General features: G+C 45.5%; 1 protein-coding gene across 3 annotated transcripts in view; it reads right to left on the bottom strand.

Annotated features, from left to right (window-relative positions):
- The window catches only part of GIGYF2 (GRB10 interacting GYF protein 2), a 308,508-nt gene that overhangs the window by 237,338 nt on the left and 43,826 nt on the right, over positions 1-27,344 (bottom strand). For all 3 annotated transcript variants that reach the window (XM_075340885.1, XM_075340887.1, XM_075340886.1), the window contains exons 4-5: positions 13,454-13,549; positions 7,289-7,409 (exon numbers count right to left, since the gene is read on the bottom strand). In XM_075340885.1, coding sequence (XP_075197000.1) covers positions 7,289-7,409; positions 13,454-13,549 — 217 coding nt within the window. The remainder of the gene's footprint in view (positions 1-7,288; positions 7,410-13,453; positions 13,550-27,344) is intronic.

Raw genomic sequence — 27,344 nt, 5'->3', positions numbered from 1 at the left:
GGATTTTCTAGATTTTCCAGATTAATCCGTGGGTTTACGCAAGTACAGACACTCCCCATTTTATCCTATGGGATTTGGGGAGAGGTGTATCAATACTGCAGTATTTGCAGCTGCGGAAAATGCGGCGGAGTTCCCGCAGTCGCATGTAACTACATGTCCATTATTCATGCGGAATTATCTGCGGAATTCCTGCCTTTCCACTATGGAGATACAGGGCGGGAATTCTGCAGGAATTACACATGAAATCAGCAGGTTTACGTCAACAATTCCGCAGAAATACCGCAGCAATTGATAGCTACGGATTCCGGGGAGTTGCTGCGTGAACCTGCGGACATACCTGCAGAAAAGTCCACAGGTGCGATCTCCCGTGGACACATGGCCTTAGAGTGGCTAGTTACCTAGGGAAGGCGTACCTGCCGCTTAGCAGGCTCTATTGCTCAGAGCTTGAAGCTGGCAGGGTGGTATGATCCGCCAGGCCTTAAAGCCCCTGCGCTTCTCCAACATTGTAGTGGGCAAGCTGTCTCTGCTAATAGGAGGGGAGAAAATAGTGTTCGGACCAGCAGCGCCACCATGCCCCTGGTCTAAACTATCAATCTTCAGGCGCACACCACACCTGAAGAATAAAGATGCAACTCCCCTTTAATTCTGACACAGGAACCACTCTCCTGTGATAAAGACTGGATGTGGCGCTGCCAAAACCAACCCGAATATCCAAAAGCTGTAACATACCTACCTGTTAATACCGGTATTAGACAGTTACATATTTATACATTCTGCACACATTTTTAAGCAGATATCCCCTTTAGCAGCCTCTGTAACCAATCTAAAGAGATTTTTTCCATTTTTGTTATTTCAATGAAATGTGGGAAATGAAGTCTGGACACGTTGATTTGGTTAAAGTAGATGCCTTGTACCAGACGCGTTTCCTCCATATACAGGTTATATTATTGTAGGCTTATTCACTAGGGGGAATTGATCACGTCTGATACTTTCCAAGTCCACTAAGGCTGCTTTCACACATCCGGTTTTTGCAGTGTGGCTCAATCCGGCTCAAAAACCTATGCAACGGATGCGGCGAAAAAAACCACATACGTTTTTTCCATGCAGCCCATCCGTTTTTTGATGGATGTGGCTTGATTCGGAGCATGTGCAGTGCAAAAAAACGCATCCGGCGGCCATAGGCTTGCATTGTAAATTGTAAATCGCGCCGGATCCAGCGCGATGCGTTTTTTTTACCACACAAAAAAACGTGCCAGGCAACGTTCCATCCGGCCACCGCATGGGCTAAATATGCCGCATCCAGCAAGAAACGGACGCAACGCAAGGCCATGCGGGCACAATACGGCGCTAATGCAAGTCTATGGGGAAAAACGCAACCGGCGGCCAAAAAAAAAAAATGGTTGCGTTTTTTCTGCAAAGTGCCGTATTGTGCCGCACAGCAAAAACCGGATGTGTGAAAGCAGCCTAAGATGATGACCAATGTCTTTATATAAAGTTTAGAGATATGTCTTTCGTTTTTCTTACTGAAAACCGAGGGAAGATAGAAAAAAAATCAATGTCATATTTACAAATCCTGTCTCTAAATCCCGTACATCACTGATGTGCATGACGCGGACAGCTCTAAAACCGGGCACAAAGGATTAAGGAGTCTCACTGGAGAATTCATATTTGTTTGGATCAAAGTCGGGGTCATGAGAAAATAAACTCCAAATTAATAAATGTGTTGAAATTGACTTGGTTATCAACCACTGGGAAAGCCCAGTAATTGGCATGTACTTGCCCCAATCAAAGCGGTAGGAAAAGTCTAAAACTACACGGTGCTGTCCGGTTTCAAAAACATACCGTATCTACTGCATGGAGAAGTTCAGGGCAGGGTCCTACACAATGGTCAAGTCATGACATATCCAGCATTACTTAAATTGTGGTAAACCCCCCCCTTCGCCCCAATTTTTATTCTCAATCTAGAAATCTCCCTTCAAGAGAATTTCTGCAGCAAAGAGAACTGTGTGTGAGAACTTGGCCTTAAAAAGGCTTTGTTATTTTATTTTTTTCTTTCCATCATCACATACTGTGGGTTTCAGAAAACAATCCAGCAGACTACCGTGTTTTTCCAAAAAGAAGACCTTCCCTAAAAATAAGCCCTAGCAGGGATTGTCAGCATTTTCGGAACAAGACTTAAATATAAGCTCTACCCCGAAAATAAGTCCTAGTCGCAGTGCAATAATGAAGTGTCTGTGCAGCCAAACAAGTTACAGATACTGCAGGACACTTCATTATAGAAAGCGGACACCTCGCAATCACACTCACAGATGCAAGGGCAGAGGACCTGCAGTGATCGCACACCCGCACACATCAGATCACACAGACCCAATCACCCATCAGATTGCACACCCGCACTCACCACATCCAGCGACACCAATTTCTTCTGGCCAACAGGATCCTGAAGCGCAGTGCAGATGGAATGGTTACAGGACCTGCGATGCGTTCCACCGCCGAGTCATCCATGCGTTCTAGCGCACGGCGGTCGAAGGCATTTTGTACCACCGGATGTGGTGAGTGACTAATGAGTGTGTTGTGTGTACGATCTGATCGGTGATTGTGTGTGTGAGTGTATGAGTGTGTGCGATCTGATTTATAAGTGTCAGCCAGAAGCAGGGGATGCAGCATGGAGCTTACCTGCTGGGAGGAGCGCCCACCGGAGATCACAGGAGGACCAGGGAGCCACGCAGACATCCAGGGTCTGGTAAGTATGAGTCTCCTGGGGGGGGTAAACGTATCCCCAACCAGGTTTCTCCAAGATTAAGAACTACTCCAAAAGTAAGCCCTAGCGCTTTTTTGGGGGCAAAAAAAAGGTATACGACAGTCTTATTTTTGGAAACACATGGTACTACCCTGCTGCGTCTTCCACAGACATAATTTGAGGACGTTTCAGTCTCTAATGTAATCATGCTCCATCTACTTTTGCACTTTTAGATATTGCACAGTTGTAATGGGTTAAATCTCCCTGATTGTAGACATAAAGGTCTTACATTCATCATGTTTTTTTGTTTGTTTTTCAAAAAAGTCATCACACAATCTCTATGAATAAAAGTGGATGTATTAAAGGCGATAAATAAGAATTGATTAAACTGTAGAGAAGAATGAATCCAGTGTGCCATAAAGTAAACTGCCCTTCAGCAACACTGGAGATTTCAAGAAAATGTAACCCAAAACATGAATAGATCTATGGCATCTAATATCAAACTTTAATTGAACAGTACAGCACTGAGCAGCGGTGTATAATCCGATCAGTGATAGCACAGTGGGCTAGCTTTGTGGGGCAGCTGTCAATAACACTAGTCACCCATCAGCCACACCTGAAAAATCTAGAAAAGGTGGGAGGAGATATCAGACCCTCTCCAATCTACCCTTGCTGACCTATGCTAAAAAAAAATAGAGTATCAATGTCCAAATTGTCTCTCCAGAACAGGAGACAAACTCTAGTGCAGCGCCACCTATTGGAAGTAGAGATCCTAAAAGTCAAATGTGGATTTTTAACAATCCTTTGCATATGACTTAGGATATATATGCCAGATCAGAATCCCAATTTGCAGACATGGTGTTTCGGGGTGCTTGCCCCTCGTCAGTGCAAAGTATGGGGTGTCTGATCTGGCTCATGAGAAGCTATGTGGGGACCACAGGGGAACACTATTCTCCTTAAGGAGACTTTGCAAGCCAGTCTGGCTGCCAGTGAGGGGACTTATAGCTGCCACGCCCCTCTGAGAAATATTCAAATTGTCTCTCCAGTAAAGGAGACAAACTCTAGCGCAGCGCCACCTATTGAAAGTAGCGATCCTAAAAGTCACAAGTGGATTTTAAACAATCCTTTGCATATCAATGTCAAAATTTTCAAAATGAGTTTTAAAAGTATTACTGCAGCTTTTGCATTATTTGTTCTTTCTACAATTTCCCTATCCGTTGGCTACACCGTATGCATTACAGCACTTACCGGTCACTGCCTTCCTCCATTTCTAGAGCTGCTCAGGTCCATGTTTTGCACCATGTGACCACAGCTCTGACTTTCCACTTTCTGGTTCATGCAGCCGACCATTACTTCCTTTCTTAATGTAAGTCTATGAAAGCCTCATTCGGAGTCTCAGACTTATATTGAAAAAGTGACTTCCAGTGCACACAAATGTTGTGAGCCGCCTGGTCGCAACTGCGGTCACACAATGCAGAAGGCCGATGCAGCGCTGGAAACGGCAGAAGACAACGATCAGTAGGTATTTTAATACATAAATAAATAAATCTTTATTTTTATATAGCGCCAACATATTCTGCAGCGCTTCAAATACATCAGGAATACTGTCCCCATTCGGGCTCACAATCTAAATTCCTTATCTGTATGTCTTTGGAGTGTGGGAGGAAAGCGGAGTGCCCGGAGGAAACCCATGCAAACACGGGGAGAACATACAAACTCCCTGCAGATGTTGTCCTTGGTGGGATTCGAACCCAGGACCCCAGCGCTGCAAGACTGCAGTGCTAACCACTGAGCCACCGTACCGCCCACACTGAACACACATTACTGACAGCTATTGGATAAGGGAAAGGGGGGAGTTCAAAGCAGAATTGGTACTTCAGGCATTACAGTGTCAATTCAACTCAATCGATTGTTTGTGTAATGTAGGAAGGGCAGGAGCAAGAGACCAGGTACCTGTCGGGTCCCCTACACCCTCCACCGAAGCAGCATTCATGGCTGTATGCCCAAATTCTTCCCTAACCGCCCCGGCACTACCGCCCCAATCATCACCGTACACACACCGGCACTACCGCTCCCATCATCACCGCACACACGCAGGCACTACCGCCCCCATCATCACCGCATACAGCGGCAGTACCGCCCCCATCATCACCGCACACACTGGCACTCCCGCACCCATCATTACCGCACACACACCGGCACTACCTCAGTGACGTCACCGCTGACAGCGCGACTCACTTCAGTTGCTCTGTGGAGCTTAAAGTGAGCGGCTGTGTTCTACGGCCGCTCCTGTCAGCTTCCGATGTAGCAGAGCTGAAAGCGTTGTGGGACCTCGTGTGGATTATGTTGGACCTGGAGGGGTATTTGGAGATTAATAAAGTGGTGAAAGAGGGTGTATTTTGTATTTTATTTCAAATAAAGTATTTTTCGTTGTTTGTGTTTCTTTTCTTTCACTACAGGCTAATCATGGAGGGGTGTCTCAGACACCTGCCATGATTAACCTAGGACTTAGTGGCAGCTATGGGTTGCCATTAACTCCTGATTATCCTGATAGCCACCGCACCATGGCAATTTAGGATGAGCAGGGTAGAGTCCTGGGACTGTCGCATCTAATGGATGCGGCAATTACGGGGGTCTGCTGGCTGATATTTTTAGACTGGGGTTTCCCCATAATGTGGGGCTCCATATCCTGAGAATACCAGCCTTCAGCCATGTGGCTTTATCTTGGCTGGTATCAAAATTGGGGGAGACCGCATGCTGTTTTAGTTTTTGTTTTTAATTATTTATTGTACTGTACAATATAGACCCGTCAACCGGCGGCTGTGATTGGTTGCAGTGAGACAGCTGTCACACAACGTGGGGGCGCGTCTGACTGCGACCAATCATAGGCGCCAGTGGGTAGGGGAAGCAGTGAATACGAGATGGAATAATGAGCGGCCGGCATTTTCAAAAGCAGGAGAAGCCGCCAGAGCTTTGTGACAGCTGTGCAGCGCCACGCTGGTGATCGGTGGGGGGGAAGAGACCAACCGACAGAGAGAGAGAGAGAGAGAAAAAGACAGAGAAAAAGAAAGAAACAGACACCAGGAGTGCTTTTAAATTATTTAGAATGTTCTGCTGGACATGCTGAGCATGCTCAGTGGAACTTGACGGAATCCTGCACTGGAATCCCGTCGCCAAATGCATGGCGACGGAATCCAGCACCATAGACATTCAATATGCCTCTTAACGGATCTCGACAGAATCCTGCCGAGTGCGTTTTTTTAAACGAACAAAAAAACGTTACATCGCACGTTCCTTCCGCCCGACGGTCACTGACAAAACAACTGATGCAACGCAAGAACATCAGTTGCAATCCGCCCTTAATAGAAGCCTATGAGGAATAAACGGATTCCTGCAATGGTTACCATAATTCCTCAAGGCGGCGGATTGCAACAGATGCCGCACAACGCAAGTGTGAAAGTAGCCTTAGGGTGGGAATTTGGGCGTACAGCCATGAATGCTGATGGGTTGCAGGGAATAGGGGACCTGACAGGTTATCTTTAAGTGCCCTTTGCTTTAGGCAACAGATGAAGATCCTGAACAAGATTAATTCAAACTACCTTGACAGGGTATATGACAAATGTCTGACCTACTACTGTTAGGAGATAATCTAAGGTGTTAGGCTATGTGCGCACGTTGCGTCGAGGTACTTGCAGTTCTAAACGCATCCTTTGGCAGAAATGGTTTTCACCGCTTAAAATCAGATGCGTTTTGACTAAAAATACACTGCTAAATAAAGTTTAAACATACAAACACTATGAAAAAAAATTATAACAAATATCAAGATTATTATCAAAAATTGGCTTATTAAAATGATATCTTTCTGATAATAATTATGCATAAAATTACATTTATGGATTTTCTTAAATTTAATTGTCGGACTATGTGTGTGTGTGTGTGTGTGTGTGTAAAGGGACATATTATATGCCATTAATATTTTGTCAAAAACGCATGCAATTAATTGGTCCAAAATGCATGTTTTCTGCATCAAAAAAGCATGTAAAACGCTAAAATTTTGATGTTAATTGCGTTTTGCAACTTCTCATTGACTTTAATGTTCGCAAAACGCTGCCAAAATGGCAAAAACAATTGACATGCTGCTTCTTTAAACGCTGAGTTTTTGCCCAAAAATATGAAAATTAAACGCTGCGTTTTTGACAGCAAAGTGCGCACAGCACAAGAAATCCCCATTTTCCATAGACTTTGCTTGAAAATCAAAAACGCATGCATTTTGGCATTAAAACGCTGCGGTTCAAAACGCTGCGGAAATGCAGGTAAAAACACTAAGTACGCACATAGCCTTAAAAGAGCTAGATGTCAAATTTATCAGTAAGCATGCTGAATCTCCGATTAACAAACTGTACACGTGGTTCTGAACTCTCAAAACTTGAGGCATGTCCAAAGTGTTCACATATAATTATGAATAGGCAGTGTGAAATGTCACTCTTCTAATAACTTATGGCCATGAAGTGCATCCATTTAAGAACTGAAAAGGTCAAAATAACTTACCTCGACCTCTGGAGGAACTCCGACCTCTAGGAGCCCCTACTACTGTTCCCCCTCCTACACCACTGCCCCTCCCCATGAGGCGCAGCACAGCAGCACTGTTAACGGACATTGAGAAGTTTCTCTGTTGAAATACAAAAAAAAAAGTTGGAACATCAAAGTAGAAAACAAAGAGGATGAATATCAGCATTTTATAGGACTTTCAAAGACATCCCTCCTGCACAATATTTAATGTTCAGATCACTTCATTACCAGTCGGGATGAGCAGACCCGTGGATGTTAGGGTTCAGCCGAATTTTACTTAAAGATTTGGTTCGGTAACTGAACTTGACCCCATATGTGTCAATGGAGACCAGAACTCTTTAGTGCTGTAAAATGGTTGTAGTAAAGTCTAGGGGGTTACAAAAGGAAGCAAAAGGGGGCAAGAGCAGGAAAACTGCCCTGCAAACAAGTGTGGAAAGGGAAAAAGAAAAAGAAAAAAAAAAAAACAGCACAGCTTGTGGTCCACCCTATTTTTGATAACCAGTCAACGTAAAGCAGGCAGCTGAGGCTGGTATCATCAGGCTTGGAAGGCTCATGGTTATTTAACCTTTGCCAGCCTAAAAATAGCAGCTCACAGCCGCGGTAGAAGTGGAGCATCAAATTAAATGCGCTAATACTGTCGCTTTACCCGGCTCTTCCCAATTGCCCTGGTGCGGTGGCAAACTGGCAATATTTTAGTGGTGATGACAGACGGGAATTCAAAGCCTATGGGTTAGTAATGGATAGGAGTCTAATAGACAACACCATTCTTAACCAGTTAAGTGTACAGTTATATAAAAAAAAAAAAAACACGAAAAAAATAGTTTATTTGGATAAAGACTCCCCCACACTCCATCATTCACCAATTTATTAATTTTAAAACATCCTCGAAGTTCTGACGTAATCCAATTGTGTACAATAACAAATTGGTTAACGAGTGTGTTTGAGTCTTTATTCAAATAAACTATTTGTGTGTGTGAGTTTTTATAACTGTGTACACTTACAAGGTTTGCAATGAGGGTGGCAAAGACGCTATATATATATATATATATATATATATATATATATATATATATATATATATATATATATAAATATATATATATATATATATATATATATATATATATATATATATATATATATATATATATATATAAATATTATATATATATATATATATACAAAATATATTATATAAAATAAATATATATATATATATATATATATATACACACAAAATATATTATATAAAATATATATATATATATATATATATATATTGTATATGTATGTATGTATGTATGTATGTGTGTATATGTATATATGTATGTATATGTATGTGTGTATGTATATGTATGTGTGTATGTATATGTATGTGTGTATGTATATGTATGTGTGTATGTATAATGTATGTGTGTATGTATAATGTATGTGTGTATGTATATGTATGTATGTGTGTATATATACACATACATACATATACATACATATATACATATGCACACACACACACATATATATATATATATATACATATTATATACATATATACACATACATACATACATACATACATACATACACACGGGTTGGACAAAATAATGGAAACACCTGGAAACATCAACAAAAGTTAGTTTAATATGGTGTAGGTCCACCTTTTGCGGCTATTACAGCCTCAATTCTCCGAGGTATGGATTCATACAAGGTGTGAATTGTTTCCAAAGGAATTTTAGCCCATTCTGCAGTTAAAACACCCTCCAGTTCTTTGAGCGACGATGGTGGCAGAAATCGAAGTCTAACTTGAATCTCTAAAATCGACCATAAACGCTCAATAATGTTGAGGTCTGGGGATTGTGGGGGCCAGAAGAGATGCTCAACTTCATTAGAATGTTCCTCGTGCCATGCTTTAACGATTCTAGCTGTATGAATTGGTGCATTATCATCCTGAAAGATGGAGTTCCCCTCCGGGAACAGTGCTTGAACCATGGGATGCACTTGGTCGCCCAAAATGCCTAAATAATCTCGGCTGTTAATTCTTCCATGAAGGAATATCATTGGCCCGGCGGATCTCCACGAAATAGCACCCCAGATCATCACAGAACCTTCGCCATGTTTTATGGTTGGGAGAAGGCACATATATATATATACATACATATACATACACACATTAATTTTTGGTATCATCGTAGTAGTGGTCTGGATGTTGTCAAGTCATTTTCACTGTAATGAACGAACCTCAAAAAAAACTAATGTGGAATTGTACTTTTTTTTATTTTGTCATACTTGGAATTTTTCTTCTGCTTTACAGTACATTACATGATAAAATGGATGGTGTCATTCAAAAAGTACAAATCATCCTGCAAAAAATGAGCTCTCATACAGCTTTATTAAAGGAAAAATGAAGTTAGAGCTTTTAGAAGAAGGGAAAAAAAGAACCAAAGCACAAAAACTGAAAATTGGCCTGTCAGGAATGGGTTAAAGTGACACAGGGGCCGTTAAAAAAAAAAAGTCTCCGTAATTTATTTTTTTTTAATTTAAACTCTTCACAAAATTGCATGTACCTGTATATCCAATTTTATGGATGCACTGATACATTCTGGCAATCATTCGGGCACAGAAGCAGTGCGAGCACGATCCCCACAGGAAACTCAGTTAAAGTGATATCTGTCACAGCCCTTGACTGTTTAACCCTCTGAATGCCGTGATTAATAGTGATCACAGCATTTAGAAGGTTGAGATGAGGTCCTCATCCAATCAGGACCTATGCAACACAATCACGTGGATGTCATGGTGCCATGACCGCAGGTAGTCAAATAATCACCTCCTGATCTGTCAGCTATGGGGGCTTGTTTTTTGTCTTGATCCATTGAAGTTTTTTTTTCATTGGTACCATTTTTGGGTACATAACATTCTGGATAATTGTTAATCTTCAGTTCACATTTATCCTTTGCTCTACACAGAGCATCAGTTTTACATTTAAACCAGCAAAAAAAAAAAAAATATTCATTTAAAATCCCTGATGGAGCTACGCACTACAAATGAGGCAGATAAACTCACTTTGGACTGTCTGGCCTTTATTTCAGTGATGTGAAATCTTTTGAGATGTACACAAATGTGTCGCCAACCTCATTTGTGAACACCTAATAGAGATGAATAGCGCTGATCAACAGCACCTTGCCCTTGCGAGGCTTCAAGCAGGATGCTCTCAGAGATAGAAGTGGCCACTGAGCATAGAGTGTCATCAGCAGGTTGTAACACAGATACAGAGAGACTGGAAGAGTCACAGAAAGGCATAAATGTGGACATCCTTTGGCCACATCCCACACAGATGATTGCTGATGATCGCTTGATTGCAAAGAATGCCCTTCAGAACCGGTTGATGAACGTCACATAACTCAAGGCCCATTTAAGGGACGTGAGAGTCACCAATGTCCCACTTCAGACCATTCAAAATAGTTTACATCAGCGTGCAACACATCTTGCAAGCGTACATGACCACACCACTAGGCACAGGTGTTATTGTCATGAAAGGGCCAAGGAGTATCTACGCTAGACAAGGGACTAGAAAGTCGATTCATGCTGAGCAGAATTATGGGCAAAAACGAAGCTGGGAATGTGAAGACGAGTGCTATGCATCGGCCACTGTTGTCACCAGATGAGCCATTGGAGGTAGTGGTGTTACAGTGTGGGCAGGTGTGTCTATTCAATACAGAACTGCCCTACACTTTGGATTAATGATGTTATTTAAGTAGTAGGGGCTTGCCACTGTACCATTCACAGTCATTGTGTCTCTGCTTGGACAATGTAGGCCTAATTTCATCTTCATGGACAACAATGCTCTAGCTCATCAAGGTTGCATCAACAGGGGAACAGCTTCTGGAGACTGGGATACCTCAAATGAAGCTATCTTCACCAGACCTCAATCCCATAGAAAACCTATGGGATCAGCTGAGTTGCCGTGAAGCGGCTCATAACTCTGCAGCTCAGATTCTCAATGACCTAAGGGTCGCCCTTCAAGTAGAGTGGGATGCCATGCCTCCACAGACAATACCTCCTCTTGTGAACAGCAGGAGACATTGTCAAGCTGTAATTGACATGGTCATGGTGCAATTGTCCACCTTTCAAGTTATTGACTTCTTGACTTTTTTTTATCGTGGGGGAGGGGGGAGAGATACCCATAACAATTCTTGGCGATTCAATCATCTCGATAAACTGAGATGAGGAAATCACCACTGAACACTTCTACTTAAATGCCCTACTTTCACGATAGATAAAAAAAAAAAAAAAAAAAAACTGTAGTGAACTTGTTATGTTTTTAGTATACAAACTTTTTTCCACTCATGGTTAGTGTTTGGGTGAAGACATTTATTGTCAAACTACTGTTTTCTCTTTTTAAATCTGACATCCAAAAACGTCCAAATGATCCTGATCAAAAATTCACATACCCTGGTAATTTTGGTCTGATAATCGGCACAGAAGTTGACACAAATGGGTTTGAATGACTAATAAAGGTAACATCCTAACCTATGATCTTTTTGCTTGTCATCAGTGTGTGTGCATAAAAGCTGAGTGAATTTCTGGGATCCAGACAGACTGTTGCATCTTTCATCTAGCCACTGAAGTTTCTGGATTGTGAGTCATGGGGAAAGCAAAACAATTGTCAACGGAGCTATGGGAAAAGATAGTTGAACTGTACATACATTTGGATAGGTGTCAACAAGGCCTATGATGAAAGGAACACCATTCCTATTGTAAAGCACGGAGGTGGATCGCTGATGTGTGGCTGTGTGAGCTACAAAAAGGCACAGGAAACTTGGTCAAAGTTTAAGATGAATGCTGGACATTAGCAGCAAATACTGGAGGCAAATTTGCACTCATCAGCCCGGAAGCTACGTACGGGAAGTACTTAGATGTTCCAACATGACAACGATCCAAAACACAAGGCCAAGTCGACCTGTCATTGGCTACTGCAGAACAAAGTGAAGGTTCTGGAGTGGCCATCTCAGTCTCCTGACCTCAATATCATTGAGTCACTCTGGGGAGAACTCAAGTGGGCAGTTCATGCAAGAAAGCCTAGGAATTTACTTGAAATGGAGGCTTTTTGCCAAGAAGAATGGGCAGCTTTACCATATGAGAAAATACAGAGCCTCATCCACAACTACCACAAAAGACTTGCAAGCGGTCATTGATGTTAGAGGGGGCAATACACGGTATTAAGAACTGGGGTATGTGAACTTTTGATCAGGGTCATTTGGATGTTTTAGATTCTCATCATTTAAGAAGAGAAAACACAGTAGTTTGACAATAAACGGCTTCACCCAACCACTAGCCACGAGTGGGGAAAAAAAGTATTCGACGTATTCATATTCTCTGAAAAAACACCAAGAAAGCAAAAAATCTGCCGGGGTATGTATACTTTTGAGAAACAACTTTATTTATTGTGAAAGCCAAAATGAATGAATGAATGAATGAATGAATGAATGAATGAATGAATCATTCAATGTATGTATGTGTGTGTGTGCGTGCGTGCGTGCACACACAAAAGCATAGAGTTTATATTTCCATTCAGTGTATTTATTCCTTCGTGTTTGTGTCCTATTCAGAGGTGATATCTGTATATCTATCTATATCTATTCATCTATCTCAAGTTTTATCTCTGAGCAGGAGACAACACACTAATGGACATGTACACTGAATTACAGGTTTATCTTACCCCCAGTGACAGCCAGAGACTGCAAGTGACTCTCACTTGGGTGCCTGCTTCCATCATTCACTGAAGAGAGCAGGCTCTGAGTCAAATCTTTCACAAAGGACACATCCGACACACGAGTATCAGGCGTACCCGAGCACCCCGATACGCGACAAATAATGGAAAGAGTAGTAGACAGATAAAAGAGGCAATGTAGGGTGGTGCAGCATTAAGGAGAACCTTTGTAGGCAAGAGTATAAAGTTTATATTGTATTCTATAGCTGATGGACAACTAGTGAAATGACTGGCACAGGGTGGAGGCATCAATTTAGCAGCTGCACAGGAATATGAGCCTGGATGCCGCATTCAAACTTGACTGAAAAAGAAAAAGTTTAATGAGAGGGAAGATGAATTAGTAATGATTTAGTTAATACAATAATCTATCCAGCCCTTACCTGCTCCTCCTCAGTAAATGAAACAAGTGCCAAAGGTAGTAGGGGCTCCTCTTTCAAAATAGGCAGAAACTCTTTGTCCATAAGATCTGAAGGAACCTAGAGAACAAAACATGCCAATTAGAGAGTTATGAATGCATAGACCTAAAATCCAGCCTAAACTGTAAAAGAAGGTTATCCAAAATTTCTGTTGTGTAAAAAATTAAAAAAAAAACGAAACATTGTCAAGGACATCTATCACTGTATTTAATGCCCAAAAGTTTAATGGCAGCATTTCCTTGTGATAAATGATACACATTTACACCAAATTTTAAGTACCTATGCCAAAACTGAACAAGGAAGAGAATGGGGGTGTTATGTTTAACCTTTTAGTTTTAATATGCATTATTGCATCTCTATAAAATTCACATATTCTAGACAGGTCATAGGCTAGTTTCACACTTGCGTTGAACAGCATCCGTTGCATTGCGTTGTGTGACGGATGCAACGGATGTGTTGCATATAGTGGCACAACTGATGCAACGATCGTACAAAACAACGGAATTAGCTTTTTTTTTTTTTTTTTTCCTTTTTCTTTACAGTTTTACCGGCGGCAGACTATTGTGAACGATCAGCTGATCACCCGGTCGCCGGCTAATCAGCTGATCGCTCACAGCAGCCGGCCGCCGGGTGATCAGCTGATCGCTCACAGCAGCCGGCCGCCGGGTGATCAGCTGATCGCTCACAGCAGCCGGCCGCCGGGTGATCAGCTGATCGCTCACAGCAGCCGGCCGCCGGGTGATCAGCTGATCGCTCACAGCAGCCGGCCGCCGGGTGATCAGCTGATCGCTCACAGCAGCCGGCCGCCGGGTGATCAGCTGATCGCTCACAGCAGCCGGCCGCCGGGTGATCAGCTGACCGTTCGGCCGCCAAGAATGTGTGCGGGTTGCGGAGTGCGTGGGGCCATGGCGCTGAGAGAGTCAGTGCCACGGGGACTGCATCACTGGGGACAGGCATGTCTGTGTATGTGTCTCTGTCTGTCTGTCTTGTCTGTGTGTGCGAGCGCGTACATGCGGAGTGCGGGAGGGGGCGGAGCAAAGCAGGGAAGTGTCGGCTCCCTGCACACGTAGCCAGGGTAAATATCGGGTAACTAAGCAAACCACTTTGCTTTGTTACCCGATATTTACCTTGGTTATCAGCGTACACCGCTTAGCGCTGTCTCCTTGCACACGTAGCCAGGGTAAATATCGGGTAACTAGGCAAAGCGCTTTGCTTAGTAACCCGATGTGTACCCTGGTTACGTGTGCAGGGAGCCAGATAGGGCATGCGCAGCGAAATCCTAAGGATTCCGCTGCTCAAAAAACGTTACATGCTGCGTTCCTTCCGCCCGGCGGAAGCAACGCAGGTCCATCACTCGCAATCAGTCGTCCATACAAGTCTACGGGAAGCAGCATAATCCGTTAATGGATTCCGCTGTTTTCCAAAACGGCGGATTGCAACTGAAGGAAAACAACGCAAGTGTGAAACTAGCCTTAGCTATCTTATAAAAGTTGTGGAACAAATAAATTTAAGTAGAAATATAAGCCAGTGTCATTTTATGAATACTAGTTAATGATAATGATATGAAGGGGGTGGGGGGGGAGGAATATATAAAATATTTTGAAAAACCAATATATATCAAATGACCAAAGTCAGAATTTTTACTTTTTCTAAATCGTGCAGACAACAGTACAGTCAATCATTGTGTCTTAGGCTATGTGCCCACGCTGCGGATTTACCGCGGATTTTGCCGCGGATTTACCGCGGATTTGCCGAAAATCTGCAGCAGCAGCACTTCCAAGCCATTTCAATGGCATTTTGGAAATGCTGTGCCCATGCTGCGGATTTTTCCGCGGCGGATTTGCTGCGGATTTTGATCCGGAAAAATCTGCAGCATGTCAATTATTGTTGCGGATTTTGGTGCGGATTTTTCCCATGCAAGTCAATGCAAGGTGTAAAATCCGCAAGAAATCCGCAGGTCTGTTCCCACAGGCTCTTTTTCCTGCGGATTTGGTGCGGATCTCGCAAACAAATCCGCAGGAAGTGATGTAGGATAGTTCAGGAAGAGGAAGTTTCACCATTTTGTAGTGTAGAGTAGTGGCAGTGTAGTCGTGTTGTGTCCGGACTCTGGATTGCCAGCTAAAAGCAGCTAGTTACAGGCTGCTTGCTTTTAGCTGGCAAAACAGGATCCCAGCTCTTTTTTCACAATTCTTTTTAAAAAAAAAAAAAAAAAATGTGCTCCGCTGTATTTTCACTGTCCAGCCCGATGCAAGCAAGCAACTGAGGGCTGTGCTTCTCAGCGGGATAAGGCTGAAGCATTCTCTGCCCCTCCCGCTGAGAAAAACAGTCCTCAGCTGCCCCTGAAAATGGCGGCTCCGTTGTGAAGCGCCATTCACAGGTGCTGTACCGAGGCTCATCCAGCTGCCCTGATGCATTTGGCTGGCTGGGTAATATAACGGAGTTAATGCCAGTTTTCTGCAAACTGGCACTAAGCCCGAGGTTCATAATGTCATGCCTGTGTAGACACAGCCATTATGAACCTCCGTTTGGTAATAAAGAAAAGAAAACACTTTTTGAAAAATTTTATTTGAAATAAAAACACACACACATCCCTGATTCCCATCTTTATTACTCCCTGAATCCCCCGACGATAATCCATGACAGCTCCGATGTGCACCCGGCTGACCCGGGCACTGGCGTCAGCCGGTCACAGCAGCTGTCAGTGTACGAGATGCTGCACAGCTCTCTTCTGTCTGCTGGGACCGGCTGACGTCCGTGCCCGGGTCACATGAGTGCACATCGGAGCCCGGCACATCAGCTGGTCGGTGTGCAGTCAGCTGACCCGCCCGCGCTCGCGAATTAAGTCAGCTGACGATGTGCAGTCATGTGACCCGGGCACGGACGTCAGCCGGTCCCAGCAGCCGTCAGTGTACGAGATGCTGCAAAGCTCTCTTCCGTCTGCTGGGACCGGTTGACGTCCGTGCCTGGGTCAGATGAGTGCACATCGGCCGACTATTCAGCTGTCGATGTGCACTCAGCTGACCCGCCCGCGCTCGCGAATTAAGTCAGCTGACCGGCTGACTTCTGTGCCCGGGTCAGCTGATGCTCTGAAGTCAGCTGACCCGAGCTGAGCTATGAACTGAGCTGACCCGGCCAGTGAGTTCTGCCGCTCCCAGCAGCCGGCAGAGAACTTTCCTGTGATATTGTCCTGGATTAACCTCTGAGGCTTGGGAGTAATAAAGATGGGAATCAGGGATGTGTGTGTGTGTTTTTCTTTCAATTAAAATTTTTAATAAAAGGTGTTGTGTTTTCTTTTTTCCCAAATGGAGGTTCATAATGGCCGTGTCTACACAGGCATGACATTATGAACCTCGGGCTTAGTGCCAGTTTGCAGAAAACTGGCATTAACCCCGTAATATTACCCAGCCAGCCAAATGCATCAGGGCGGCTGGATGAGCCTCGGTACAGCACCTGAGAATGGCGCTTCACAACGGAGCCGCCATTTTCAGGGGCAGCTGAGGACTGTTTTTCTCAGCGGGAGGGGCAGAGAATGCTTCAGCCTTATCCCGCTGAGAAGCACAGCCCCCAGTTGCTTGCTTGCATCGGGCTGGACAGTGAAAATACAGCGGAGCACATTTTTTTTTTTTTTTTTTTAAAATAACAGTGAAAGGGAACATGGGACCACATTTTTTGGCTATAAGCTGCGGCCACCACCACTGGGTTATTATATACAGCCTGTTAGAATGTAAGAGCCCAGTGGTGTTGGCCGCAGCTTTTCTGTATAAGCACACTGTGAGACTGCTAACAAAATGGATAATGGAGAAGAAAGGAGGGTTGGGACAGGAAATGACACAAAGAGACTTTTTTTTGCCTTCAAAACAGTCAAAGCTTTATTCAGAAACATATTAGAGTACAATGGACAAAATCCGCATCAAAATCCGCAACGAAATCCGCGTCAAATCCGCGTCAAATCCGCGTCAAATCCGCAGCTATGCTAAGGTGCGGATTCTGGGGGAAAGCTGCGGATTTTGAGGCACAAAAATCCGCAGCAACATTCTCTCGTGGACACATAGCCTTACAGTTAGGGAGGTTATGAAGTTATGGTAGCGCTTTGTAGGGATAGATGAAAGAATGGTGGTGAGTGTAAGATATACACTCACGTATGTACAGGATGGTGGCACTGAACCCTTTCCTTTCGGTTCTCAGAGTGGGTTGCGGTGTTTACACTGTGTTCCAAATTATTATGCAAAAAATATTTTTTCATATTTTCCTAAATTAACTTTATGAATTGCAGTTAGTTATTTTCCAGTCATCTACTATCTACATCTCATAGACACTCCTTTTGATGATGCTCCAGAGGTTCTCAATGGGGTTGAGGTCAGGAGAACATGGTGGCCACACCATAAGTTTGTCCTCTTTTATGCCCATAGCAGCCAGAGATGCAGATGTGTTATTTGCAGCATGAGACGGTGCATTATCATGCATGAAAATGATCTTGCTGCGGAATGCACGGTTCTTCCTCCTGAACCATGGCAGGAAGTGCTGTTTTAGAAACTCCACATAGATTATGGAGTTCATCTTTACCCCTTCAGGGATCCTAAAGGGGCCGACAATCTCTCTCACCATGATTTTAGCCCAAAACATTACTCCACCTCCTCCTTGTTGGCACCTTAGCCGTGTTTTCATGGGGTGTTCATCAACCAGCCATCCTCCACTCCATCCATCTGGACCATCAAGCGTTGCACGGCACTCATCGGTGAACAAAACAGTTTGGAAGTCAGTCTTCATGTATCGTTTGGCCCACTGGAGCAGATTCTGCTTGTGTGCAGTGGGTAGAGGTGGTTGACAGAATGGCTTACGCACAGCTGCAAACCTCGGAAAGACCCTGCATCTTGTTGTTCGGGGGACGTTGAGGCCCCAGCAGCTTCAAAAACTTGTCTGCTGCTATGACAAGGCCTTTTAGCAGCTGCTCTTTTAACCTGACGCAATTGCCTGTTGGAAAGAGTCCTCAATTTTTCCTTAGCACGCACACGTGTGCTGTGAATCAGCTACATACTTCTTGATTGTGCGATGATCACGATGAAGTGTCTTGGCAATGTTGATTGTAGTCATGCCTTGACCTAAATACTACACAATTTGTTGCTTCTCAGCAGCAGACACATCCTTTTTCTTTCCCATTTTGGCAAAAAATGTAGGCTGCTTAATAATGTGGAACAGCCTTCTTAAGTAGTCTTGCCTTTATTTGGACTCACCTTCCAAACTAATTTGCACAGGTATCTGCAATTGCTTTCAGTGATATAAAGAGCCCTGACACCATCACCAGCAATGAGTTTAAATGACAAACAAAAAAATTCTAACCTTATCACTCCTAAACTCTTTTTGCATAATAATTTGGAACACAGTGTAGAAAGCTGGGCTGCAGGGATGTCCTAGTCTGTTCGCCGCTGTGTGAAAAGTCTCAAAAGGAGGATGTAAAAAAGTAATACCTTAATTCTAAGATTTTTTTAAACAAGAACCAGTTTTTGGCTCCAAACCGGCGCCTTCGCCAGGTAAGCACACTGAACAGGCACTGTATAATCTGAAAGCTTCTAACAGTTATACCTATAAACTGGTTTAATATTGATCACATAATAGAATATAAACAATAACAAAATTAACATTAAAATAATTTTAATCAAAATAAACCCAACATATAAAATGTGGATTAAATACAATAGTGAAATATAACATCAGGATCATACATTTTTATGACAGATTATATTACACAATATTATTGTATTTTATCTACTAGTTTAATATGTTCTATTATCAAGTATCATTTATTTTATTTGTAATTGATTCAATTTTAATATTTATATTAGTATAATATTATTACCACTCTGCACCATAATTATGTGAGCATAAACATTAAACCAACAAATAGGTGACCAAAGAAGGGAATTTTGTTTACTTACTGTAAATTCCTTTTCTTCTAGCTCCTATTGGGAGACCCAGACAATTGGGTGTATAGCTTCTGCCTCCGGAGGCCACACAAAGTATTACACTCAAAAGTGTAACCCCTCCCCTCTGCCTATACACCCTCCCGTGCATCACGGGCTCCTCAGTTTTGGTGCAAAAGCAGGAAGGAGGAAACTTATAAATTGGTTTAAGGTAAATTCAATCCGAAGGATGTTCGGAGAACTGAAAACCATGAAACAATTGAACATGAACAACATGTGTACACAAAAGAACAACTAGCCGAAGGGAACAGGGGCGGGTGCTGGGTCTCCCAATAGGAGCTAGAAGAAAAGGAATTTACGGTAAGTAAACAAAATTCCCTTCTTCTTTGTCGCTCCATTGGGAGACCCAGACAATTGGGACGTCCAAAAGCAGTCCCTGGGTGGGTAAAAGAATACCTCGATAACAAGAGCCGACACGACTCCCTCTTACAGGTGGGCCACCGCCGCCTGAAGGACTTGCCTACCTAGACTGGCATCTGCCGAAGCATAGGCATGCACTTGATAGTGCTTTGTGAAAGTGTGCAGACTAGACCAGGTAGCTGCCTGACACACTTGTAGAGCCGTTGCCTGGTGCCGCAATGCCCAGGACGCCCCCACGGCTCTGGTAGAATGGGCTTTCAGCCCCGAAGGAATCGGAAGCCCCGAAGAACGGTAAGCTTCAAGAATCGGTTCCTTGATCCACCGAGCCAAGGTTGACCTGGAAGCTTGCGAACCCTTACGCTGACCAGCCACAAGGACAAAAAGCGCATCTGAACGGCACAGGGGCGCTGTGCGAGACACGTAGAAACGGAGTGCTCTCACTAGATCTAATGAGTGCAAATCCTTTTCAAAGCGGTGAATTGGATTAGGGCAAAATGAAGGTAAGGTGATATCCTGATTGAGATGAAAAGGCGATACCACCTTAGGGAGAAATTCCTGAACAGGACGGAGAACCACCTTATCCTGGTGAAAAACCAAGAAGGGGGCTTTGCATGACAGTGCTGCAAGCTCCGACACTCTACGGAGTGAGGTAACTGCTACTAGAAATGCCACTTTCTGCGAAAGACGTGATAAGGAGACATCCCGCAGCGGCTCAAAAGGCGGTTTCTGAAGAGCCGTTAGCACCCTGTTAAGGTCCCAGGGTTCAAGCGGGCGCTTGTAAGGTGGGACTATGTGGCAAACTCCCTGCAGGAACGTGCGGACCTGCGGAAGCTTGGCCAGGCGCTTTTGAAAGAATATTGAGAGTGCCGAAACTTGCCCTTTGAGAGAACTAAGTGACAACCCCTTATCCATTCCGGATTGAAGGAAGGAAAGAAAAGTGGGTAAGGCAAAAGGCCAGGGAGTAAAACCTCTATCAGAACACCAGGACAAGAAAATCCGCCAAGTCCTGTGATAGATCTTGGCGGACGTCTGTTTCCTGGCCTGTCTCATAGTGGCAATGACATCCTGAGACAACCCTGAAGACGCTAGGAGCCAGGACTCAATGGCCACACAGTCAGGTTGAGGGCCGCAAAATTCAGATGGAAAAACGGCCCTTGCGACAGCAAGTCTGGGCGGTCTGGCAGCGCCCACGGCTGACCCACCGTGAGATGCCACAGATCCGGGTACCATGACCGCCTCGGCCAGTCTGGAGCGACGAGAATGGCGCGACGGCAGTCGGACCTGATCTTGCGTAGTACTCTGGGCAGCATTGCCAGAGGAGGAAATACATAAGGCAGTCGAAACTGCGACCAATGCTGAACTAATGCGTCCGCCGCCAGAGCTCTGTGATCTTGAGATCGTGCCATGAAGGCCGGGACCTTGTTGTTGTGCCGTGACGCGATGAGATCGACGTCCGGCGTTCCCCAGCGGTGACAGATCTCTCGAAACACTTCTGGGTGCAGGGACCATTCCCCCGCATCCATGCCCTGACGACTGAGAAAATCTGCTTCCCAGTTTTCTACGCCCGGTATGTGAACTGCGGAGATGGTGGATGCTGTGGCTTCCACCCACTGCAGAATTCGCTGGACTTCTTGGAAGGCTTGACGACTCCGCGTGCCGCCTTGGTGGTTGATGTATGCGACGGCAGTGGCGTTGTCAGACTGGATACGGATCTGCCTGCCCTCCAGCAACTGCTGGAAAGCCAATAGGGCCAGATACACTGCCCTTATCTCCAGGACATTGATCTGCAGGGAAGACTCTATCGGAGTCCAGGTTCCCTGAGCCCTGTGATGGAGGAACACCGCTCCCCACCCTGACAGGCTCGCGTCCGTGGTGACCACAGCCCAGGTTTGGGGCAGGAAGGATTTTCCCTGTGATAGAGAAGTGGGAAGAAGCCACCACTGAAGAGACGTCTTTGTTGCAAGGGAAAGAGAGACGTTCCTGTCGAGAGAGTTCGACCTCCTGTCCCATTTGTGGAGAATGTCCCACTGGAGCGGACGCAGATGGAATTGCGCGAAGGGCACTGCTTCCATCGCTGCCACCATCTTCCCCAGGAAGTGCATGAGGCGTCTCAAGGGGTGTGACTGACTCTGAATCAGAGATTGCACCCCTGCCTGCAGTGACAGCTGTTTGTCTAGTGGTAGCTTGACTACCGCTGACTGTTTATGAAACTCCATCCCTAGATAGGTCAGAGTTTGGGTCGGTGTCAACTTGGATTTTGGGAAGTTGATGAGCCACCCGAACTGCTGGAGGGTCTCCAGAGCGACGGTAAGGCTGTGTTGACACGCCGCCCGAGAAGGTGCCCTGACTAGGAGATCGTCTAAGTAGGGAATCACCGAGTGCCCCTGAGAATGCAGGACCGCCACAACGGATGCCATGACCTTGGTGAAAACCCGTGGGGCTGTCGCCAGGCCGAAGGGCAATGCCACGAACTGAAGGTGTTCGTCCCCGATGGCGAAATGCAAAAAGCGTTGATGTTCTGGTGCGATCGGCACATGGAGATAGGCATCCTTGATGTCGATCGATGCGAGGAAGTCTCCTTGTGACATCGAGGCGATAACCGAGCGGAGAGATTCCATCCGGAATCGTCTGGTGCTCACGTGTTTGTTGAGCAATTTGAGGTCCAGAACGGGACGGAATGATCCGTCTTTCTTTGGCACCACGAATAAGTTGGAGTAAAAACCGCGGCCCTGTTCCTGAGTGGGAACGGGGGTCACGACTCCTTTTTTCAGAGCGTCCACTGCTTGAAAAAGTGCGTCTGCTCGCGCGGGGGGCGGGGATGTTCTGAAGAAACGAGTCGGAGGACGAGAGCTGAACTCTATCCTGTAACCGTGAGACAGGATGTCTCTCACCCATCGGTCTTGAACATGTGGCCACCAGGCGTCGCGAAAGCGGGAGAGCCTGCCACCGACCGAGGATGCGGTTCGGGGATGCCGTGAGTCATGAGGAGGCCGCCTTGGAAGCAGTGCCTCCGGCGGTCTTTTGGGGGCGTGACTTAGACCGCCACGCATAGTGTTGTGTCCCATGAATGGGAACAACCTGTTGTATATAATTCTTGCATTGCATATTTTTCCTCCTATCAGGAAATTCCTTTATTGTTACTAGGTAGATTAGACTGTATGAAGTTTGTCCCTATGTACCTCCCTTAGTTGGCTTCTGTATAGAATGCTCCTCCCTTCTCCTTCAGTTTAGTCTAGAGAAATCATTGCTGAAGAGACATGTCTGCAACCCTGTACAGATTATTCCATTTCATCTGCATTTACTTTGTACTTAATACAAGATTCTAGAAGAAAACTACAGCGTTTCTCCTGGTCTTCCTACAAGTCATCGTTGTGCTGAGTTGAGCTATCTGTGGAAGCCGTAGAGTGAGTAAAACCATACAGTTATCTAAGGGACTGATAATTAGAGCGGTTGGATTCATTGCTATGAGGAAGATACAGAATAGTGAAAAGGATTAGGGGTGCTTCACACACAGCGAGCTCGCTGCCGAGATCGCTGCTGAGTCACGCTTTTTGTGACGCAGCAGTGACCTCATTAGCGATCTCGCTGTGTGTGACAATGAGCAGCGATCTGGCCCCTGCTGCGAGATCGCTGCTCGTTACACACAGCCCTGGTTCGTTTTCTTCAAAGCCGCTCTCCCGCTGTGACACACAGATCGCTGTGTGTGACAGCGAGAGAGCGACAAATGAAGCGAGCAGGGAGCAGGAGCCGGCATCTGACAGCTGAGGTAAGCTGTATCCAAGATAAACATCGGGTAACCAAGGTGGTTACCCGATATTTACCTTAGTTACGAGCCTCTGCAGCTCTCACGCTGCCTGTGCTGCCGGCTCCGGCTCTCTGCACATGTAGCTGCTGTACACATCGGGTTAATTAACCCGATGTGTACAGCAGCTAGGAGAGCAAGAAGCCAGCGCTAAGCAGTGTGCGCGGCTCCCTGCTCTCTGAACATGTAGCTGCATTACACATCGGGTTAATTAACCCGATGTGTACTGTAGCTATGGTAGGAGAGCAAGGAGCCAGCGCTCAGTGTGCGCGGCTCCCTGCTCCCTGCACACACAGCTGTGCGCTGGTAACTAATGTAAACATCGGGTAACCATACCCGATGTTTACCTTAGTTACCAGTCTCCGCAGCTTCCAGAGGGCAGCTCCGTGCAAGCGCAGCGTCGCTTGCACGTCGCTGCTGGCTGGGGGCTGTTCACTGGTCGCTGGTGAGATCTGCCTGTTTGACAGCTCACCAGCGACCATGTAGCGATGCAGCAGCGATCCTGACCAGGTCAGATCGCTGGTCGGATCGCTGCTGCATCGCTAAGTGTGAAGGTACCCTTAGCTGTGACCGGGATTAGTACACATATATCAGTAAAGAACCTGTTTCCAGGAGTGCTATACTACACACAATCCAGAGAACGGATTACCCCAAGGGGCTGATAACAAGCCACAGCATAAAACTTTATAGCAGCTTCTTACAAAGTGCCCTGTAAAGTATTTACCTGTTATCAGAACTGTGTGCAGCTATAAACCAAGAATCCCCCATAAGCTAATTGTAAATTGCAGCCAGAGACTCAGTAAATACATCCTGCAAAACAGACTGCTGGCTGCAGAGATTGCAACATTGTATTGTTTCCCTGACAACCAGTGCAGGCAGTATTCACCCTTCCTGATGGAGTCAGAGAGAACAATTTCCCTACCTGCTTTAAAGCAACAAGAGGAAGACATGGTCTCACACTCAAATTACAGTGAAAGATCTAAGCGGTTGACCAAACCAACATGGAAGGTTAAAGAGAACCTAGAAACGGCCAGAAGTGAACTATTTACCCAGACAGCATTACTGTGGCAAAGAGTGCAAAAACAAGTGACTGTTTTATCTGCGCCCGGTGCTCATGAGCTACCATCAGAGGGAGCCCTTGAACAACTGTACTCAGCATACCAGTCCTACAAGGAGATTTGTAAAAAATATTCCTCTACCCTGCTGAGAGCAAATACGTCTGAGTCTGAAAAAGAACTACAGGACTTCCAACAGCTTAATGCTGAACGAGACCGCACCGTGCGCGACATTGTGAGCAAGACTGAAGCAAAAATTGCGCAAATGTCAGGAGCGGCATCTTACAAATCCAGGTCCATTAAGAGCTCAAGGCACTCACTCAAATCAGGCTCATCAAGGTACTCAACCCTCAGCGAGCAGCTCATAAAGGCGCGCGCTGAAGCAGAAACAACAAAAGTACACGCCATCTTCGCCCAGAGAGAAGCAGAGATGAAAACAGAATCTGCACGCAAGGAAGCAGAATCTGCATGCAAAGAAGCGGAGATGAAAGCAGAATCTGCACGCAAGGAAGCAGAAATTGAAGCCCTTCAGAAGGAATGTGAACATGTGGCGGCCATGGCAAGGCTAAAAGTCTTTGAGCAAGCTCTGGGTGGGAGCCAAGAAGGCAGCGCCAGTTTGTGTGATCTCGACACAGAAGACTCACTTAAGCGTACAAGAGATTACGTGCTGAGCCAAGCCGACGAACCGCCAACTACCATCAACATTCCCGTCAGTGCTAACACTTCTCCAGAGCCTCAAGACACTGATCCACCTACAGCTTCCAGCCTTCCAGGTCAGTCCAATGCACCTCAGACTTTTAAGCCTGAACCAGCTTCATATTCCAATGCACAGCCACACTCTGCACATCAGCAACCTCCGTATGCAACTTACATGCAACCTAACATGCCGGCAAGGCGCTACACTCCCAACAACTATGTAGTTCCAGCCCCGTATACAACAGAGATTGTACACACCAAACCGATCACTGGTCTAAACGCCTACGCCACTCCATACTTTCCCATGTTCCCGAACCAAGAAGCTACGAATCACGCAACCAGCACCACGCAGTCAACAAATGTGCCCCAAACGTCGCAAAGATCAGACATGTCCGACTTTGCAAGGTACATGATCCGCCGAGAACTCACCAACACCGGTCTCACAAAGTATGACGACCAGCCTGAAAACTACAGAGGGTGGAAGTGTGCCTTCAAAACCGCAACGCGTGACCTCGGCATTACAGCTGCTGAAGAGCTGGACTTGCTAATCAGGTGGCTAGGGCCACGGTTTACTGAGAGAATCAAGAGACTCAGATCCGTCTACATCAGCGACCCAACAACTGGTCTCGCAACCGCATGGGACAGGCTAGAGAAAGGCTTCGGCAGTCCTGAAGCAATTGAAGATGCATTGCTGAAACAACTATACGACCTTCCCAAAATATCTAGCAAGGATGCTTCAAAGTACCAGGAACTCAGCGACCTGCTGTCTGAGCTCCAGCTGGCCAAAACAGACACACACCTACCTGGCCTCAGCTACCTGGACACCGCTCGTGGGGTGAAACCCATAGTCGCCAAGTTACCTTACAACGTGCAGGAAAGGTGGACTACGGTAGGAACAAACTATAAAAAAGAGCACCAAGTCTCCTTCCCTCCATTCTCCTACTTCTGCGAGTTCATCAACGGCATCGCGGAACGTAAGTCAGACCCCAGCTTCACCTGTGGAGAACCAACCGCCTCCACTTCACCAGCTCCCGGATATGAGAGCCCTCATCAAAATGACAGAAACCGTAGGGGCCCAGTATCAGTCAAGAAGACCGACGTTCTACCACCTACACCATCAGCACCAGACAATGGCACTGAAGGCGGGAAGGCGGAAAATCCGAACCGCCAATGTCCTATTCACAAGCTGCCACACCCCCTGAAGAAGTGCATTGGCTTCAGGAAGAAACCCCTTCAAGAACAAAAGGAACTCTTGAAAAGGTTTGGGGTATGTTTCAGGTGTTGTGCCTCGACAGAACACCTTGCCAAGGACTGTAATGTTACAATTAAGTGTATGGAGTGTGACAGCACAGATCACGTACAAGCGCTGCACCCATCTCAGCCTGATCCTGCACCTACACCTTCTCCTACCACAAGTCATGGCGGGGAGAGTACAGGCCAAGCTGCGAACCACCTCACAGTATCCTCCTCGTGCACCGCAGTCTGCGGAGAAGATCTATGGGACAAGTCTTGCGCGAAAATATGCCTAGTAAGGGTATATCCCAAAGGTCACCCAGAAAGGGCCGTGAAGGTGTACAGCATCCTGGACGACCAGAGTAACAGGTCACTTGCCAGGTCTGAACTCTTCGACTTGTTCGGCTTAAAAGGAAATGCCTACCCTTATACACTAGGTACTTGCGGCGGCATCTCAGAAGCTTGCGGAAGAAGAGCCAGTGGTCTCGTGGTAACATCTCTGGAAAATACCGTAGAGATACCTCTACCGACACTCGTCGAGTGCAACCAGATACCGGCTAACCGGGAAGAGATTCCAACGCCAGAGGCAGCTCTTCACCACCCTCACCTGAGAACTATCGCCAGCAAGATCCCACCTCTTGATCATAGTGCAAAAATCCTGATTCTGATTGGAAGGGACATCCTCCGGCTACACAAAGTATGCCAACACATCAACGGGCCACACGATGCGC

This window comes from Anomaloglossus baeobatrachus, chromosome 3, assembly GCF_048569485.1.
Source record: "Anomaloglossus baeobatrachus isolate aAnoBae1 chromosome 3, aAnoBae1.hap1, whole genome shotgun sequence".
NCBI classification, from domain to species: domain Eukaryota; kingdom Metazoa; phylum Chordata; class Amphibia; order Anura; family Aromobatidae; genus Anomaloglossus; species Anomaloglossus baeobatrachus.
The sequence above is the reverse complement of the archived record's forward strand: the minus strand, read 5'-3'. Positions and strand labels throughout refer to the sequence as shown.